Source organism: Poecilia formosa, unplaced genomic scaffold (assembly GCF_000485575.1).
Source record: "Poecilia formosa unplaced genomic scaffold, Poecilia_formosa-5.1.2 Scaffold388, whole genome shotgun sequence".
In the NCBI taxonomy this organism is placed as follows: Eukaryota; Metazoa; Chordata; class Actinopteri; order Cyprinodontiformes; family Poeciliidae; genus Poecilia; species Poecilia formosa.
The window spans coordinates 67,953-86,983 of NW_006800327.1; the positions used below are offsets into that span (position 1 = coordinate 67,953).

The following is a 19,031-nucleotide window of genomic DNA, read 5'->3' on the forward strand; positions in this document are numbered from 1 at the left end:
CTTCATAGATTTATTTATCAGGATTTATTTATTTATTAGGTTTTATAATTATGTCTTTATTGAAAGAGTTACTTTGTATGCCTTTCTCTGACCTGAACATGAATCTGAGGGGCCAGTGGAGAGGCCAACATTTTTCAAGAAGGGGCCATGGCCCTCTTATGCCCCCCTCTTGGGGTTGCCACTGTTTGTATCTCTTTATTTTTTCTTCAACAAAATTAAAGCGAAAAAACCCTTATATTTTACTCACCCTCATATCGTTACATTTTTACAATAACTAAAATGTACTGCCTCGTTAACCTAATAGTAACGTGCTTCGAGACTCTTATTTTGAAATCGCACCCGGAAGTTTAACGCCTCCGACGTCTTGTTTTGACGCTCAACATAAACTATTTATTGTAAACTTGGGTCAGGCCGGAGAGACGCGGGGGACTGCAGCTGTTGTTACAGCTGACACCCTTCCAGCTGCTGGCAGGTTAGTCGCTCCTCTCCTTCCTATCGCTTCCCCGGTCCGCCGCAGCCTGAAACGCGGCGCTGCCTCCAGCCGGGCAGCTGCTGCTGCTGCTGCTGCTGCGTCAGTTCCTAACAGTGACAGCCCCACGCCCTCCTTATGTTTATTCCTCATTCTCTATTTGGATATAAAGTGTGTTTTAAATCGCGGAACTGCTGCAGAAAGTCACTTTGCGATTTGTTTAGTGAGTCCAGCGGGCGACAGCAAGTCAAACACGCAATGGGCTCCCCGCAAGTGTGAGCACATTTTTGTTTTAATTAAAGCTGTATTAAATAGGTGAGTCTTTATTCTCCCCAGCCTCTCGTCTATAAAACGGCAGGCTTTTATCTGCACCAATGAAAGAGAGGGAGAAACAGGAGGAGGTGGGGTGAATTAGGGAGGAGAGGGGGGGTGTTATACAGTCCTACAACCGTCTTTCCTGTCCTGTTTATCCGCGATGTAGGCCAGCTCTGTCCGGCTGCGAACCAACTTCCTGCATGTGGCCGTAGGAGGAAGGGGATTTCTGAGGCTTTAGCGGCCGCAGCTGCCGTCTGATCGCGATCCCCCGCTCCTCTCCGCGGATGGTGCGGGGTGGGATCATCTGGAGAGGCCGTGGCAGACATTTTACCCACGGTCTTCAGGAGCCTGGCAACTCGGACGGGGACCTCCGCGAAGGTAAAGCATCATTCTGTTGTATGTTTGACACACGCAACAACAAAAAAAGTAGTTGAATAAAAGTTTGACTCAAGGATTTTAAAGCTTCACATAAAGGAGGAAAAAAAATTAAGTTGTATTAAAATATGACCTACCATTTAGAGCATGGTGTTTAGCTACTTTATATTTGTTCAAGGTAGTGAAATAAGCAGCTGGGCCTTTAAGCCATAAGAGCACCAGAACTTTCAGAGTGTAGATTTTGTGTGCTATGCACCTCAAATCTGGAAAAACTTCCAGAAAACTGCAAAACAGCTGAAACAGAGTTCATTTAAACCAAAATTAAAAACGCACCGATTACAGCTGCGTTTGGACCATAAATTTGACCAACATATTTGATGTGTATTGATGATTGCACTTTACAAGATGTAATGTCTGTTATTTTTTTACAACTATTGACTATATGATGTGTTTATTATGTTTACACAACACTTAATAAATGCGCTATATTAATGAAATTGATTGATATAATTGATCATCTTTCAAAACAAGACTGTTGATCATGGATGTAAATTCCTTCCCCCCCTTTTGGGAGTATCATGTTTTTGTTGAATAGGTTAATAGAACAATTCACTGTTCTGGTTTTCAAAAACAAAGGATAATACTGCCTTACACTGATCATACAATTTGCACATGCACAGACAGCTGCTAAACACAGCAAATGCTAAATGGCAAGAATTTCCCCCCATATTTTGGCGCCCCCTCTAATGCAGCGCCCCTATGGTGCATACCCACTTTTTACGCCAACTGTCATTGGTTTAGAGCATACATACCTAAGAAGGACCAATTTAGAGAAACCAATTAACCTTATAAGGAAGTAGGAGCACCCTGAGAGAACCCACAGGGAGAACATGGAGAACAACCCCAGGTTCAAACTCATGACCTTTATAGCTGCAGGGCAACGGCGCCACCATTTAAAGATTTAAAGAGGAAATCACTCTCTCTGATGATAGTAGGAACCCCCTTTTAATTCAAAGTCCTCCCTGCGCATCACGGAGCCTTGAGTCGGTTCGGATTTTATTCTAAAAAAGCAACATTGCACACCGAGTCCAACTTGTTTTGGCCCGCTACAATCGGGGCTGCAGGTGGATATAAGCAGCGATTAAACTGTTTTTTCTAGGTTTTGCAAAAGTGCGAGGCAGATTGGTTAAAACCCAGCCCTTGATGGCGGGCGGGGGGGTTAAAAACGCGGAGGTTTGATTCTCATCCTCATTAATATCGGACATCCGGTGGCACTGCCAGCTGCGCCCCATTTTTTATTGTTGTCTGTGCGCTGAAAGGATGACTGCCGGGTCGTCTCTCCGCGCCGCGGAGCGCAGCAGCGGCTGCTGGTGAGGACATATTCGCTTCTTTTTATCTTTTTAGAAACTGAATATGCATAAGGAGGGTTATTAGGACTGTGTGTGTGCGTGTGCGTGTGTGTGTGTGTGTGTGTACAGTGGAATAGAGGCTGTGCCTTCTGGATGTTCTCAGCCGGCCACCACAGCTCCCTCCCCCGCTGCTGTTTCATCCAGCTGCGCGGACACAACCGCGTGTTCATGACCAGATAGCCCACCAACCGGCACCCGATCTCCACCCTTAAATCCAATTTGTTTGCCCTCATAGAAATGTTTTTTTTTTTTTTTGCATCCGATTGGGGGGAAGATGCGCACTGAACGGACGGAGAGCCACTTCCATCCCTCCGTGGCTGAGTGGGAAACGGAGCTCCAAGGACACTGAGGGAGGCGGGGGTCGTTTATTTAACCTACTTTTCCTCTTTTGCATTCATTCACGCAATTACGACAGAAATGGAGAACTCAGACGCACATCTGTGATTTGATCGGTGTCCAGATTGATTTGTTTAGCTTTAATTTGGGTTTAAATGGGCTTCCCAGATTGACTGACAGACAGCACGGTGTCTCCCCGGACCGCTTCCCCGCCTCCTCATCGCGGTTTTCGGCCATGGTGTTCCATCCCAGCCTCTCTCGCTGCTCCGCTCGCCTTGTTTCGTGCGCAGCCATCCGTGGTTCAGGATCATGCTTGAGTTATGATTGAGTCTTTATTCCAGCGACTGAATTTTGATTCTTTCTCACAATCTAAATTTACCGCAAGGTTCACAGACAGGATTGTGCTTAGTGCATGAAAAATGCCATGATTTAAAGGGGAAGAAATAAATAAATAAAAGTTATTACCTAGAAACTCATAAACATGTTTCTGCATTTAAAGTTTTGATTTTAAAAAAAATTAGTCACATTTACCTGGGTAACTTTTTCGACAGAATGTTCTTGTAGGAGTATTTTTACTACGCTGCACTTTTAATTTTTACTTAAGTAGTTTTATTATGAAGTATTGTTGCTCTTACTTGAGTAAAATTTCTCCCACTGTGAAGAACAAGCCCGTTTTAACTTAAAAAAATCACCACATAGACACATATCTGCAGTTTTTGTTAAAGTTTTGTAAGTTTCTTAGTGAAAGAAATTGATTTGGAAAAATGTTTTTTATGCCTGATTTTGCTACTTAAGAATTATATTATCTGTGCGAATTATTTTCATTTTGGACTTTAAAATACCAACATTTCCACATAACTTTGTATTTTGGTTCATCTGATGTTGTTTTTAAATGTTACATTATTTATTTTTTCAGTACTTAAGCAGCTTTTTTGACCAAATCCTTTGTTTTTACTGAGTAATTTCTTGTATGACTACTTTTTAACTTGAGTAAAAATATGTTGAAGTAGTGCTGCTCTTACTTCAGTATAACCTCTGGGCATTCTATTGATAGAAAATATTAAAATGCTCCAGCTTTGATATAGATGTTTAAAATGTCCATCTTTCTACATCTTTCAGGATTTCTGCATGTTTTCCAGTCTTTCCAAAGTCTCAAGCCTCAAATTTCCTCAGGCTTTATACATGAAAACTGTTAAATCACACCCTGTAAAGACAAAGAAGAAAAGTAGAAATATCTTTTATTGTGCCACAGTGGGGAAATTTCTGTGCAACAGCAGCAACGTGTCAGACAATAAAGAGTAAAAATATTGCACAGTATGGGCAGAAATTTAATATTTATAAGTAGGAATGAAAGATGGATTATTGAATAGATGGACATGCAAATGGGACAGCAAATCGACTGATATATGAATGAATGAAAAGAGGCAAATTGACTAGATAGATGGACGTATGGATTGATTAGTGGATGAAAAAAGCCTGAAGATCGATTTTTTCCATTTTTCTTACATTACATTTTTGTGTTTTTGTGATGTAAAGCATTTTGAACTGCCTGAAACGTGCAAAACAAACAAACTTGATTGATTGAAGTCAAATTCCAAGCAGGAAACCTGATCTTATTTTAGATTTCTGTCCATGTTTGTCTGAATTGAACGTCTTTGTGCATTCCAGACACACATATATACTATATTTTTTATTTTGTGTACAATTTTGGCTAAATTTTGGCTCTGACTGCGTTGCTCTTTCAGTAATTTGTTCTGTTTTTGAGTCTGTATGCTCCAGTTAACAATTAATCGATTACTAAATTAGTTGACGATTATCTCAATAATCGATTAATCACGATGAATTCAATTAATCGTTTCAGCCCTATAGTCAGTTATATCTTTGGTTGTGTTAACATGTTCAGTTTTACTTTGAAGCTGGTGTTTTTACTCCTACCTCCCTCTGAAACAGCGTAGCCCCCCTCTATGGACCGATATGAAGGACAAAATGGCCGCCGTCATGCATGAACTGCACCACATGAGCCGTATCGCTCCACACTGTAAATGTTAGCACTCTTGTTTGGCTTGTGAATATATATCTGGCCACAGACCTTGCGGTGCTCAGGGCATTTTGTTTGCTCCCAGATTCTTGTTTGCAAAGAACAAAACAAATCTTTGGTCGATCTTCACAGTGATGGGAGCTGCTGGATTGAAACTTACGGTGTTTGGAGATTAATGGCTTCTGTTTGGTTTCCCTGTGGTGCTGCTGTAAAATCCACCTGTCAGAGTGAGTTTATTAGCTGTGGGACCTTTGGACCGAGTCCGATGTTGAGCCAACAGTCGCAAAATGAAGCCAGTTGTTGCAGAAATACCTGCTTTGCAACTCAGCAGGAGCCTGAAATACTGCTGAGCTTAAAAATCTCTGATTTTTTCCAACCATTTTAATAGATTTCTTTCTTGCTTTTTTACTTTAACCTTCTTTTCTGTAAGTTGCACAACAGAGTATTAGAACCTGAAACAAGAATATTTGTTTAATTAAGAGAATATAGTCATAATATTAGCAGAATAAAGACGCCATTCTACCAGAAGACTGTCATAATATTTCAAGAAAAAGTAGTTTTAATTATTGCAAAGCTTGAGTAATTAATCTTTTGGTATTTTTCATAACATTTCTGGCTTTATTCTCATATTCCCACAACTGTATTTTTGCAACATCATGACTTTATTTTTTATTAAAAGAAGAAATCTTAGCTTGACCCTTTGAGTTCAGAGTTGACCTAAATTCAAAGTCCAAATAAATAGAAACTGTAAAAGACTTTGGTCAAACAGGATGACATCTTTGTGGTGTGCTGACGTCACTCTGAACTTTGAACTAAATAAGTGGATTGTGAGAACAAAAAATTCAGATTTTCCAAAGATAAAAACAAACAAAAATTTGATTAATCAATAAAATTGATTTATTGTCCAGCCCTAGTCTGAACAGAAACACAGAAGAGTCAGGAAAGAACATGAGTGTAGGGCTGAGACGATTAATCGATTGTTGAAATAATCATCAACTAATTTAGTAATCGATTTTTCTTTTTGCATTTTAGGCTATAAAATGTTTATTTTCTTACTTACAAATGGAATTGAATTACTTGTTTGCATATTTTAATGTATTTCTAATATTGTGTAAAAAGTCTTCAGTGGTTAAATGGAAAATCTGCAGAATCCATCCATCCATCCATTTTCTGAACACCCTTGTCCCTCAGTGGGGTCGGGAGGGGTGCTGGTGCCTATCTCCAGCTAACGTAATCTGCAGAATGTGCAAACTTTTTAATTGATTAATCGAGTAATCAGAATAATCAGTAGAATAATTGGTTATTGAAGCAATAATTCATAGCAGCCCTAAAATCTGAGATTTTATTTAAAAAGCATGTTAACGTTGCTGAACTCCTCTGTGTGTTTCTTTTGTGCCATAATTTGACGTTTAATGCGATTACTAACAGGATTCCTGGTACCTGAGTTGTGGAGGCATTTGTCATGTTTTTCCTAAGTAGAGAAGGAAGCAGTTTAAACTGGCATTTAAGCCGGTCGTGTTGTGTGCACAAGCAAAACCGCTGGCATGAAAATGCACACGGCACTAAATCTTCCACAAACCTGCAGCACTTTGCGGGTTGAATCGCCTCTTCTCCGTGCTAGAGAGGTATGTCTCTTAGCGTTCGTAGTTTTGCAGGGATCATTATTCTCCTTATCGAGTTCAAACTTTACTTTATGCGTCTGGCGACTGTTTGTGTTACAGCGGCTTGGTAGCTGGCATGCTTTATGAGCCAAATACCAGCTTTCCAAGCGGCTTCTCACAACTGCCAGGCAGATTTTCATTTCCTCATTCCTGTGCTCCCGAGGTCAATCCAAAGGGAACATATTCTGGCATTGTTCTCAAATCACTGAGCAAGGGTCTGTTTGAGCTGCATGCTTTGGCTTTTCCGCAGTTTTCCAACAGTATGCCAGCATTGTTTCTGCTGTGTGTGTGTGTGTGTGTGTGTGTGTGTGCATAGATGTTACCCTGTATTTCATCATGTTGCCATTTGTAAGCGTCTCAGGCTGATCAGTGCTTACAGCTTTGCCTCGTCTCTTCTTTTCTAAAGATGTCGTTGGTCGAGTGTGATCGGGTCGGGAGTCAAAACGCACTTTTCCTAACGATTCGGTTTAACATTTTTTTCTGAACAACCTCAGCCAAAATCCCTGTATTCAGTTGTAAATGAGAAAGCAGTAAAAACTCTCTGGAAACCTGCCTGCATTATCATAACAATGTGCGGATGACTTGTTTTTTTTTTACCGTTTACAGTGAGCCGTTTTATGCAGCTAAGAAATGTTTTCTATAAACTACAACATTTAGGCTCATCACGGTGTTTTTGTTGTTTGTTCTTTATCTGCATCGTTATAAAAAAAGTTGAGGTTTCCACGTAGCTACAGCAGAAGTCGTTCCAATAAGAAGTTGCACGAAGTATTAGAATATCTGGGCTTTTTTTGGAACATAAAGTGACAAATTCAAGTTCAAAAATACGTAATTAATCCCAAAGGGAAGTTAAATAACCTCCTCTCACATGTTGCTGTGCACTGCTAGTCAACTGGCCGAAGAAAGGTAATAAGACTGAGACGATTAATCATCATTAATCGTGATTAATCGATTATTGAAATGATTGTCAACCGATTTGTAATTAATTGTTTACTAGAGTAAATACAGATATACAATGTGCTAACTACTTAATCCAATTAATCGTCAGAATAATGGATAGAATAATCGATTACTAAAATAATTGTTAGTAGGTAATCATATTAAACATATTAACTTAAAATTACAGCTTCTATAGTAGGAATTTCTATATTTACGATATAATCTTTGTGTCACACGTTCTCAATTTTGTTGCCAAGATTTTGTTAAAACTTTGTTAGCAGGAAACTGGTATTTTTACTCAAAGTAATCTGATCAAGATAATCTGGTTACAGTTGTGCACAGAATGAGGGCATATTGTCTTTTCAAACTCAGTTTCTAAAGTAAATAAAAGTCTACTTATCACAACAATTTCTTTTTATTTTAGCCTGTTTTCAGTGGGGATTTGTCAGCTAAGCTGCCTCTCAGGACATATTGACTGATCAGCTGCAGAAAAGCCCATGTTTAGACGTCAAGGATAATGTTTTCTTTCCACTTCCTGTTTCACAACTCAGGATATTTTCCCCTGGAGAGATCTGAAGTCACAGCGAAAGGTTCTGACAGTGCAACAAATATATTCGGTGAACGTTGCAGATTCAGTTCCTGTGTGCTAATTTTAGACTTCAGTCGCTGACATTCAAATTCAATCACCAAAAGCTTAAAGAATGAGCTTTATGTTTAAAAAGCCCTCTCACTGTGCTTTTGTGTTTATACAAAATGATCAGCTGCACTTTATTTCAGTGCAGTGATATAATTAGAACAAGTAAAAATATAATAACCCACCATCTTAAATCCGTTTATCAATCTGATTAGCTGATCGATTGCTTTAAAAAAATCAGCATCTACCTCCTGAACATGTGCAGCTACCAATGCTTTGCTTCAAAATGGCCTCTTATTAGAGGAAAATCAGATAGAAAATGGGCACATTCTGCAGATTTTTTATTTCAGCTTTTTTTAAATGCAATACTAAAAATACATAAAAATCCTCTAAACAATTGAGTACATTCCTTTTAAAATAAGAAAATAAACATTTGATTGCCTAAAATGCAATGAAGTAGCATTCCTTTAACGTATGGTTGATCATTTAAGGATGCATTTGCAGTTAAAAAATACTTTACAGAAAATAAATTTGCTGTATTAAATGAAAGGCGTCTAGTTTTTAGTTTCTTTTGGACTTGATTTAACAAATTTATTTTCAGTAATAAGAACAGGATTTCAAGGCGCCTGCTCTGTTTATGGCTTATAAACATTATTCCTGTCTGGCTCTCGCACATATAGAGTCTATAAATATGATATTTATAAACTAACAGGAGTTTATAAATATCATATTTATAAACTAATAGGAGTTTATCAAGAGAAACTCCTACTAGTTTATAATTGTGGATTACTTTTATTTTTCTTCTGTTCTTTTGTTTGTGTTCATGTAAAGCCCTTTGAAATGCCTTGTTGCTGAAAATGTGTTTTCTAAATAAAATTATTTTACCTAAAAAATGCATACAATAAAAGCTGATGTGGGAGCAGCAGAGTCGGCTTTTCAGTAAACGTCTCTGGATAAATGCGGTTTTACTTCATGTAAAAGCTTGGCTATGAAAAGACAAATGCTTTGTGTTGCACTTTACATTTTTTATTTTAACTAATTCGGTAATAGTTTCACCCTGATTACAAATAAAAATTGCATCATAGTTGAATTGCAGATGGGGGTCCGCACAAAATCAATCCAAGGTGCACAAACTGGCCCCTGCGCCGCACTTTTAACACCCCAGCTATAAATATTAAGTTTTCACATGAATTGAATGTAAGTGCCGACAGGATCCTGTAAGACTTACGAATGTGTTCATAGTATGTGTGAAAAAAACATTTGCGCCGCTGCTCAACGTTGGCCATAAATCTATAAGCTGTTTGAGTTTTGCTAAGATTTTGCCTTCATGAATCATTTAATTTGCGTTTTTACTTTAGATTTACTGTCTTCTCCTGTTTCCAGGTGCTTAGATTTTCATTCCTCCTCTGCAGGTTGTGTAATATTTAACAAAGTGACATCAAAGTTATTCTTTGTTGAAGCTCGTGTCAAAACATCTGTTCATGCAGAAGTAACAAATGCTCTGTGGTAATCCTCCATATTTGCTGCATAATCAAATTTAACCTTTTCTTGCCCCATAAAAGCTTCTGCAATTGTTGTTTGGAAAGCTCTCTGTTGACAGGAAGTGACATGTCCTACATTTCTGTTCAGCAGGAAGCTGGTTTATGTCGAATAAATGGATGTATTAATAGCAAAACGAGAAGCAGGCCACAAACACGAGCAGGTTTAGCTTTGGTGGCTGCACAGACTTTAAAAAGGAGAGAGTACAGCAAAATAAAGCCAAACAGTGAAAAATGGCTCCTGCTGCCAAATCACATTCATCTCAGAAATGTTTGCTGTTGGACACGTTAAAATCCTCTGATAGTTTGTCGCTTTTTGATCAAACAAAGCAAACATGTGAGTGTAAATTTAAGGAGACTCACAGCTTCCTGTTTCTTTTGTTTCTTCAGACTGTGACAAAGATTTTTGGGGATACGAAATGTGAAAAAAGGGCTCCACTTTTTCACCTTCTCAGTCTAAGGTAAGAAACATTTCCTTCTGTCGCTTCTGTTTGGAAACGTTTTGACTGTGTGACGTTTTCTCTGGAAATTAATTCGTCTTTATCTTTTTTACTGTAAAATATTTTCCTCTGCTGTGTGTAGAACCATTGTGTTTGTGTAAATCACATCCACTGATGCTTTAATGGTCACTTTTCCTTCTGCAGAAAAGTGACTGCTTTTGAAAACCCCCAGAATGAAACGCCCCCTCTGCCTCCTTCAGTCTGAAGAGCTTTTTAAATTGTATTGGATAACATTTATTTGGCAAGGTGTGCATAAATAAGACTGCGATGAAGATGAAGCAGTTTGAATTTTTATGACTGCTGACACTTTTAATTAAACTTTCAATGCAACTTTGTATTAAAGTGTCATTATTTACTGACTGACACTTCATGACAACAGTCATAAACATTCATGGAGACTCCTTCATGTTCATGCTGTCAGTCTTATGCACACCACTTCAAATAAGGTGTTGCCTTTTACTGTGTGCAAAATTACATCCAAAATTGATTATTACTGCAGCTTTGGTGATCTGAATAAATGGACATTCCCAATGGGATTTAAAAACAAACAGAGAAATCAGATCAACCTCCTTTATTTAGGAGAATTGGCTTTTTCTAATGTAGTTTTATTGTTTATAGTCAGTAATTCAGGTGTTTTCTGTGTGTCTCTCCTTTTATGAAGGTCTGGGTTTGCAAATTAACCTGTACAAAACGATGGTTGCTTTGTTTTGAACATGTAAGATTGCTTGATGTGCTGCTGTTCTTTAAATTGAAATGGAAACCATCTTTTATCTTCAATTTTTTTGAATTTGGTTACTAAGGGCGAATCGATAAATCTTCCATAATTTCCTTAATTTTTGGGAGATCATCTGATCTTTTCTGTCTTCACAGAAAAGGAGCCACGTCTCCTTTTGCTCTGCAGAGAGAGACTCAGTCTGCAGACGCTACCCGTCTGCACGTCTCTGTACCCACAAATTTAAGCTAATGTTTTTTTCCAGACACCAAAAAACATTAACTTATTGGCAGAAAACAGCTGAGTGTTTTTTTTATTACTATTTTAAAGGACTTGAGCTGTTTTTAGAAGCAGTAGAAACTGAGACAGAATAACAAAAACATGAAAGTTTTCATGATACGTCCCGTTTAAGATCTAATATTATCACATTATGTTACATTATTACTGCCAAATATAGTCAAGACCATTTATCCCATTCATCATTTTACCAACAGCAGCCGACTTTAAAAATCTGAGCAAAACACTGTAGCATAATAGAAACAAATAAAAACATTGAGGTGGTAAAGTGGGGGACGACTGAGACAAGATTCAACAAGTACGAAATATTTTCCTCAACAAAACGCCACCAGTTCAGCTAAATTTGAATTGTTTTCCTGGGTTGAACTAATTTTTCTTATACAAAAACAGAAAATGTTACCAAGTATTTCTGGTCTAGTTTCTACTGCAAATATCTTAGTACACTTTAAATAAAAAGTAACTTATAAATAACTTTGCAACTTTAATCAAAATTAATTAAGTCAATAATTAATTTTCAATAATTATTGACTTTCACTCAAAGTACTTGTATAAAGAAGATAAAAACAAGAAAAAAAACACATCAAACAGGTTAAAATTACACAGATTACATTTAAAAAGTTTTAAAAAACAATAACAAGTAAATAAATAAATAAAAATTAAAAAATTTAACACTGGGCAACAGCAAACAAAAATGTTTTTAACCTTTATTAACCAGGTGAGGGCAGTTTTTTTCTTGCATATTGAGAAATAATTATTTGGTTTAAATTGCAGCATTTAGTTAAAACTCACAATTCAAGATTAATGAGCTTAAAAACAATATTTAGACAACTTGTCTGTTGTTGTTAAATCAACTTCATAAACTTTAATTTCTGAGTTTAAACCAAAACAATTTTCTTGTGACTTAAATTACATTTTCCAGTCAGCAGGTGAACTTTCATTTTCAAGTTAAACCAACTTCACGTTTTACAGTGAACAAGCTGCTTCACCTTGCAGAAAATCTGTTAGTTTTGTCTTATTTCGAGTGAATTACGATGTTTATTCTAATAAAACCCGTGGTCAGGTTTTGTGTTTTTGCAGAGCGGAAACACGCAGCAGAGCTGTTCTTGCTTGAAATGAAAAGTGCGTTTTGTTTTTGCTGCAGAAGTTGCCTGATGTGACGTGTCCACATCCTGACACCTTCCTGCCTCGGGCATGCCTCAGGTAAAGCCGCTCCGGCCCTCACGCCTTCGCTGCGCTTGGCCTACATGTTCACAGTTTCTCACCTGCTTCTCCGCTTGCAGCCGGGTATGAATGGGATGGAGCCTGCGTTTGGCGAGGCCTACGGGGGCCACAGGGGCCTGCTGAGCCCCTGCCCGCTGGCCATGTCGCCACAAGGGGGCAGGACTGAGTACGATCAGGTAGGAGGCCAGGGTGGGGGATGGGAACTGATGGGAACTGATGGGAACTGATGGGAATTTAGCGATACTGATTCCATCATCGATATCACTTATCGATTCGATTCTCTTTGAATTGTGAAATAAACTATTTAATTAAGAAATCGCACCATGATTCAAACTAAATCTGGCTTAAAAAATAAGAATCCCGCCGTCAAATGAGCATTTTAAGTTAAGTTTTATCCACCTCCTGGTTTTTCCACCTAACATTGATTTCTGAACCCTTCCTGATTAAAACATTAATGTTGTTGTTTCTAAATGAACATGAATTTGTTTTCTTTGCATTATTTCAGGTCTGAAAGCTCTGCACCTTCTTCGTTATCTTGACCATTTCTCATTTTCTGCAAATAGAAACTAAATGTTTTATTGGTAACTTCAGAGACATGATGTCAGTAGTTCATAGAATAAAAGAATAAAGTTCATTTTACTCAAACATGAACCTATAAAGAGTAAAATCTGAGAAACTGGTCATTTTTAGTGGTTTCTTGATGTTTTCCAGAGCTGTATGTTTGCTGCTTTCAAGAAATTTAATCTCAAGTAACATTGTCTTAATTTAGAATATTTTTCTTAAAATATCTTATTTGTCTAAGTAAGACAAATATTTGATGTATTTTCAGTTTAAACAAAAAATAGGAGCTTGTTTTAAGTCAATAATTCCTTAATCCTGATAAAAAGTGCCAGTGTCTTTGGCAGATTATTTTACTTTCAACAAGACATTTTTCCCATTTGATACCTGAAATAATCTGCAGTGGAACTAGAACGTCTTCATCAATATCAAGGAGTTACTGACTTAAAATAAGCTCTTATATTTGCTGAAAAGTTACTTGTAAGTTAATTTAGTTTTATTCCAAATGAAACAAGATATTTTTACTAGAAACTAGAGAAAAATACTTGGTAACATTTTGAGTTTTTGCAGTGTCAACTTTTGACCGAGCAACTTTTACTTGTAGTTGAGCAACATTTGTCCATCAGTATCAATACTTTTACTAAAGTACTCCAGTACTTTGCTAAAATACTGGAGTACTTTGTCCATCTCACCCATAAATGTCTTCCCCTCGCCTGCTGTAGAGCGTGCTCCTGATGCTGGGCTCCCCGGCGTCGCCACGGAAACGGCCCTTCGAGCTACTGAGCGACCTGGTGGATGATGGCGGTTTTGGCGAGGACCAGCATCCAGAGCGCTGGGATGTGTCGGCGCTGGACGAGATGGCCCGCTACACCAAGCTGGGCCTCGGAGTCGGCGGGGAGCTGCTGGCGTGCTCCGAGGACGCCATCTTGATGGGCCGCTGGGGGAGGAGCCGGGAGGAGGAGGAGGAGTGGAAGAAGAGGAGGGACGGCTGCGTGGCCCCTCCAGTAACCCAGGAAGTCCAGGTCTCGGCGGCGGGGAAGGAGTCGCCGCGTGGCCCCGTTACCGTGGCAACACAGAGGGAGCTGTGTGCCGCCGGAATGGGGATGGGAGACGAACGCGACCAAGAGGTGTCGATGGAGTGTACGGTGGAGGTGTATCAGGTGGCGCCCGAGGAAGAGGAGGGGCAGGGACAGGAAGCGGCGGCGGCGGCGGCCGGGTCAGGGCTGGCGCTGGAGCACTGCAGCGAGGAACACAACTACTCTCTGAGCCAAGGAGGGGAAAAGGCGGCCAGGCCGGCGCTCAGCGCTCTGCCGGAGGAGGCGAAGGAGGCTGAGGTTCAGCAGGAGGTGCAGGGCAGCGAGGACAGCCAGGCGAACACAGAGCTGGAGGACGAGGAGGAGGAGGAGGAGGAGGAAGAGGAAGAGGAACAGGAACAGGAGGAAGGGGCAGAGGAAACGGCGGTGGAGGCTGAACTCTCGAGCTCCTCAGAAACTGAGTGTGGTGAGTTTTGGCTTTACGTGGCAAAGTGAAGTCAAGTTTATTTATTTGCACAGCACATTTCAGTCAAAGTGTTTTACTTCATAAAAACATAATAAATTATGAAACAAGCAATAAAAACTACAAGTTTTGAAATCAAACAATCTTACAAAGTAAATTAAGAGCTTATTTTAGTCAATATTTTGAGAATATTGTTTAAAAAATACTGGTTCCACTGGCAGATTGTTTCACTTATGGGAAAATGTCATGTTATAAGTGAAATAATCTGCCAGCGAAACTAGTACGTTTTATCAATATTAAGGAATTAATTACTTAAAGCAAGCGCCTATTTCTTATTAAAAAGTTACTTGTAAGTCAGTTTTGTCTAATTTCAAGTTTACTAAGATATTTGCAATAGAAAGTGGACCAAAATTCTTGTAAGATTTTGTGTTTTTGCAGTGACTTTGTTGCTCATTTTTGTCCCAGTACAATCCCACAAAAGTGCAAATAATGTGAGATCCTGGTTGGACCAGAGGTTTCATTATCGAGAATAAACCCGAAAAAGGCCTGACCATATGGACCTGTAATCCAGAGCAATGACTTCAGTAACATTTTGTGTTTTTGCAGCGTAGACTTTGTTTTCCAGAATGTGAACCCAGTTTCAGACTGTGATATCTGCAGTTGGTGGATTTGAGCCACACAGTAATCTTTGTGCCTTGCTAACTGTTCTGGTGCCAGTAAACCAGAACCTGAATGTGCAACAAGAGCAGACCTGCACAATGTTCCACATCTGAAAACCAGCATCAACATGATAAAGATCTTACAACCAAACAGTATTTACAGTAGCTTCTGGTTCACCAGAAACAGACGCATGTTCCAATATTTTCAGAAAAAATCAAAACTTCTTGTATTTAGCAAATATAAATAATTATAGTAATGTTAACTGGTGTGAAACAGGAAATATTTAATCTGGTTTAATGTGAAAAAAGTGATTTAAAAAAAGAGTTATATGTTTTTTTTATATAGTGCATAAATGTCTAATTTAATCTGGGTCTATGCCAAATGATAAATAAATAAATTATATAATAATAAATAATTTACCAGGGACCAGCTCTGGTTTGGTTCATTTTAAATATAAGGAGATTCACTGTATATACCTGTGTGAAATTTGACCTAAAAACATCAGGTAGATAATTAATTCTCTAACTAAGAGGATGCATTCATTAGGATTCATTAGTTGACCTGAAGTGTTTTCTGAAGAAATGTTTTGCTTAGCAGCTAGCAGTGGGCGGCATGGACTTAAAGTTTTATCATATTTTGTACAAATACTATGATATTCATGTGATTTGTAAAACTAACTTGCAAACAGTAAGTGCTTTTAATTATATTTTACATTTTAAAAAAATATTTATTGATAGTTTCATTGAATAAATATGAAATATGCAGAGTTTCCCACAGAAAACTAATGTAGCTAAGCCCGATGGTTTATGCTAGCTTATATTAGCTTCTGGCAGCTAGCAGCTTCGGGAGACAGACCACTGCTGCAGATTTAAAATTTAAATTGAACAAATTAAATACAACATATCTTCCTGATATGCTATATTACATATATATGTTATATTTGTATGTAAAACACAGGGTTTCCCACAGAAAACTAGCTAACCCTGATGTTGGGCTTAGCTAGTTTATGCTAGCTTATAGTAGCTGCTGGAGACAGACCACTGCTGCAGATTTTAAATTTAAATTGAACAAATTAAATACAACATATCTTCCTGATATGCTATATTACATATATATGTTATATTTGTATGTAAAACACAGGGTTTCCCACAGAAAACTAGCTAACCCTGATGTTGGGCTTAGCTAGTTTATGCTAGCTTATAGTAGCTGCTGGAGACAGACCACTGCTGCAGATTTTAAATTTATAATGAAGAGATTATATATATAACATATCTATTCCATATGTTATATTACATATATATATATGTAGATCTTCAGTGTAGATTTTGTTTTATTTTTCCAGTCTCCTTCCCATTATCATCCCTTCTCCTCGCATAAATAAACAAATCTTAGGCCTCCTACTGCAAGGTAACAAAGGGATACATCTCGATGCCAAACCCCAGCTGGAGTCATATTTCTCAATTTTTCTTCTCCACAGAGTTGGTGTCTATTTAACCAGATAATCTTGTCATAACAATTTCTGACGTGGCAAACCAAAGGCGTCTGTAATGGGTGGAAATGTGTTGAGTTTGTGAATTTAGGAGGTTGAGGGAAAAAGGCAGAATATGTCTGTGTGGGATGGAAAGATTGAGCTGAGGGGAGAATGTGAACATGTAGACAATGGTGTTATCTGCAGACTGGACCAGATGACATTATGTTACATAAGCTGTGTGTGTGTGTGTGTGTGGGTGTGTGTGTGCGCGTGTGTGTGTGTGTGTGTTTATCTGGAAGCACTTGGCTAATGGAAAAACGTTCGGACTTGGTGTTTTGTTTGTGCAAATCAGATTTGCTCTCACTAGAACGTCTTCATCAGAGCCGGATTTTATTGGGATGTGGAGAAGCATCTCTTTTTGTTGTCCCAGTGGCGGATTTATTTTATTTATGAAGCTATTATTTGTGGCTTTGGACGCCTGAGGCTAATCTACAGTGACGTCTGTCCATGAAACAGTATATGTGCCTTCTGCTGGTGCTAGCTTTTCATTTGGACATGAAGCCTGTGTTGGTGGATTAAGGCTCCCAGCATGATTTCATACAGGCGGGAATATAAACTTAAAAACCTGTCAGTTATGATTAGGGCTCAGATTTTTTAGGTTGTTCTTCTAATAATTGTCTTATATATGGCTGTCAATGTTTTCCACTTCTATAGAGAGTGTGACATTTAGTAATAATAGAAAAGCTCGGGGGTCGGATTCAGCATCGGGATGGTTTCATCACCGTTTCTCCGATCACTCAAAAAAAGGAACCACTGACTTAAGATATTTTGTTTCTTTTCAACAGGTCTTTAGTTGAAAGCAAAACACACTGTAAAACATTTGAAGGTGGTTTATCTTGGAAATGAAAGTCCACCTGCAGCCTTGAAAATGCAAGAAAATTGTTTTGGTTTTTGACTCAGAAATTAAAGTTCATGAAGTTGATTTAACAACAAGAGACAAGTTGTCTAAACATTGGTTTTTAAGTTTATTAATCTTGAATTGGGAGTTTTAACTTAATGCTGCAATTTAAACCAAATAATTATTTCACAATATGCAAGAAAAAAAACAGTCCTCACCTGGTTAAAGAGCCACATTTCTCTAGTATTTTACTTTGATATCAAGTTAAAATAGCTACTTATTTTACTGCAGAATAATTGAAATTCTGCTGATACTTGACAGGATTAGATATTTTGCTCTGGTTATTATTTGTTCTCTTTTTTAAAATTTGGGCTAATAATTCAACTTGAGTCTTATGCCTAAGGATAGATGGGCTTCTTATCTGATGCAAACTTTTAGCAACACTTAATTTATGAATTAATAGAGAGTCTGTAATATTATAACACTATGCACACATCCTAGAGAAATTACTGAAGTACATTCCTCTGGTGGTTGTAATTCATTGGTGGTCATCAGAGGTGGGTAGAGTACACAAAAACTGTATTCAAGTGAGAGTAGCACTACTTCAACATACATTTTAAAGTAAAATGTAGTCGTCCAAGAAATTACTCAAGTAAGAGTAAAAAATTAATTAATGTATCATTGGTTGGATAAGTTGATATGAAATGTTGAGAACTGATAACTTTCCTTTTTCTACACATTGCTCATATGAGTAAACCTTACATTGTTTCCCTCAGTAACAACTTACACACTGAAGAAGGTGGTTAGTTCTACTTGGCTTCACTCAGGAATAGACAGTCTTTGAATTCAAGAAGAGGTCAGAGTAAATCAGGATAAAACTAAAGTCCGCTGTCTTTGTTCTAATTCTGCCTCCTGTTTTTGCGTGTTTCTCCAGAGGTGGAGCCCGAGCCAGCCAGGCAGCCAGGCGAGCGTCCAGCTAAGCGTCGCTGTTTCTGGGAGTACAGACGCTCCAGGGAGTCGGCCACGAAGAAGAAGCTGGGCAGCAACGTCCACTGGTCTCTGTCCTGGAGCTCCAGCACGCTGCCCAGCACGCTGTACCGCCGTGAGGGTGAGCAACATTTAGGAGAAGGATAAAAAAAGGATACAACAGTGGCGACCCCAAGAGGGGGCCACGAGGGGACCAAGGCCCCCTCATGAAAAATGTTGACCAGCCCCCGGGATTCATTTAGTCATCGTCCTAAAGTAATGACCTAAGTCACTTTTTTTTTTTTGCCTAAACCATCTTTAGGCAAAAGAAAATAAAGGGGGTGATTTTTTTCCACCTGCCAAATTCACTTTTTTCAAAGAAAAATTAGAAAAATTACTTAGTGACTCCGGCCATTATTTTTGTATTTTAGGAAAGTGACAATTTTTAGGTAATAGAAATTAATACAAGTTCAATCAAGACAAAAATGTAAAACCCAATAAATAAATAAATGTATAAAATTAAATATTATATATTTGTAC

At 38.3% G+C, this 19,031-nt stretch overlaps 1 protein-coding gene across 3 annotated transcripts in view; it reads left to right on the forward strand.

The window, feature by feature from the left end:
* Positions 1 to 77: 77 nt before the first annotated feature.
* LOC103154482 (CREB3 regulatory factor-like) overlaps positions 78 to 19,031 on the forward strand; it is a 43,615-nt gene continuing 24,661 nt past the window's right edge. For 2 of the 3 annotated variants that reach the window (XR_001659202.1, XM_016662737.1), the window contains exons 1-7: positions 78 to 472; positions 951 to 1,162; positions 10,102 to 10,172; positions 12,362 to 12,420; positions 12,501 to 12,617; positions 13,722 to 14,499; positions 18,460 to 18,633. Coding sequence is in view for 2 of the 3 variants with exons in the window: in XM_016662737.1 (XP_016518223.1) it covers positions 12,412 to 12,420; positions 12,501 to 12,617; positions 13,722 to 14,499; positions 18,460 to 18,633 (1,078 nt within the window). In the remaining variant the exon portion in view is untranslated. Of the gene's footprint in view, positions 473 to 950; positions 1,163 to 2,315; positions 2,530 to 10,101; positions 10,173 to 12,361; positions 12,421 to 12,500; positions 12,618 to 13,721; positions 14,500 to 18,459; positions 18,634 to 19,031 lie in introns of those variants that run through there. The other variant, XM_007575775.2, reaches the window with a different exon arrangement.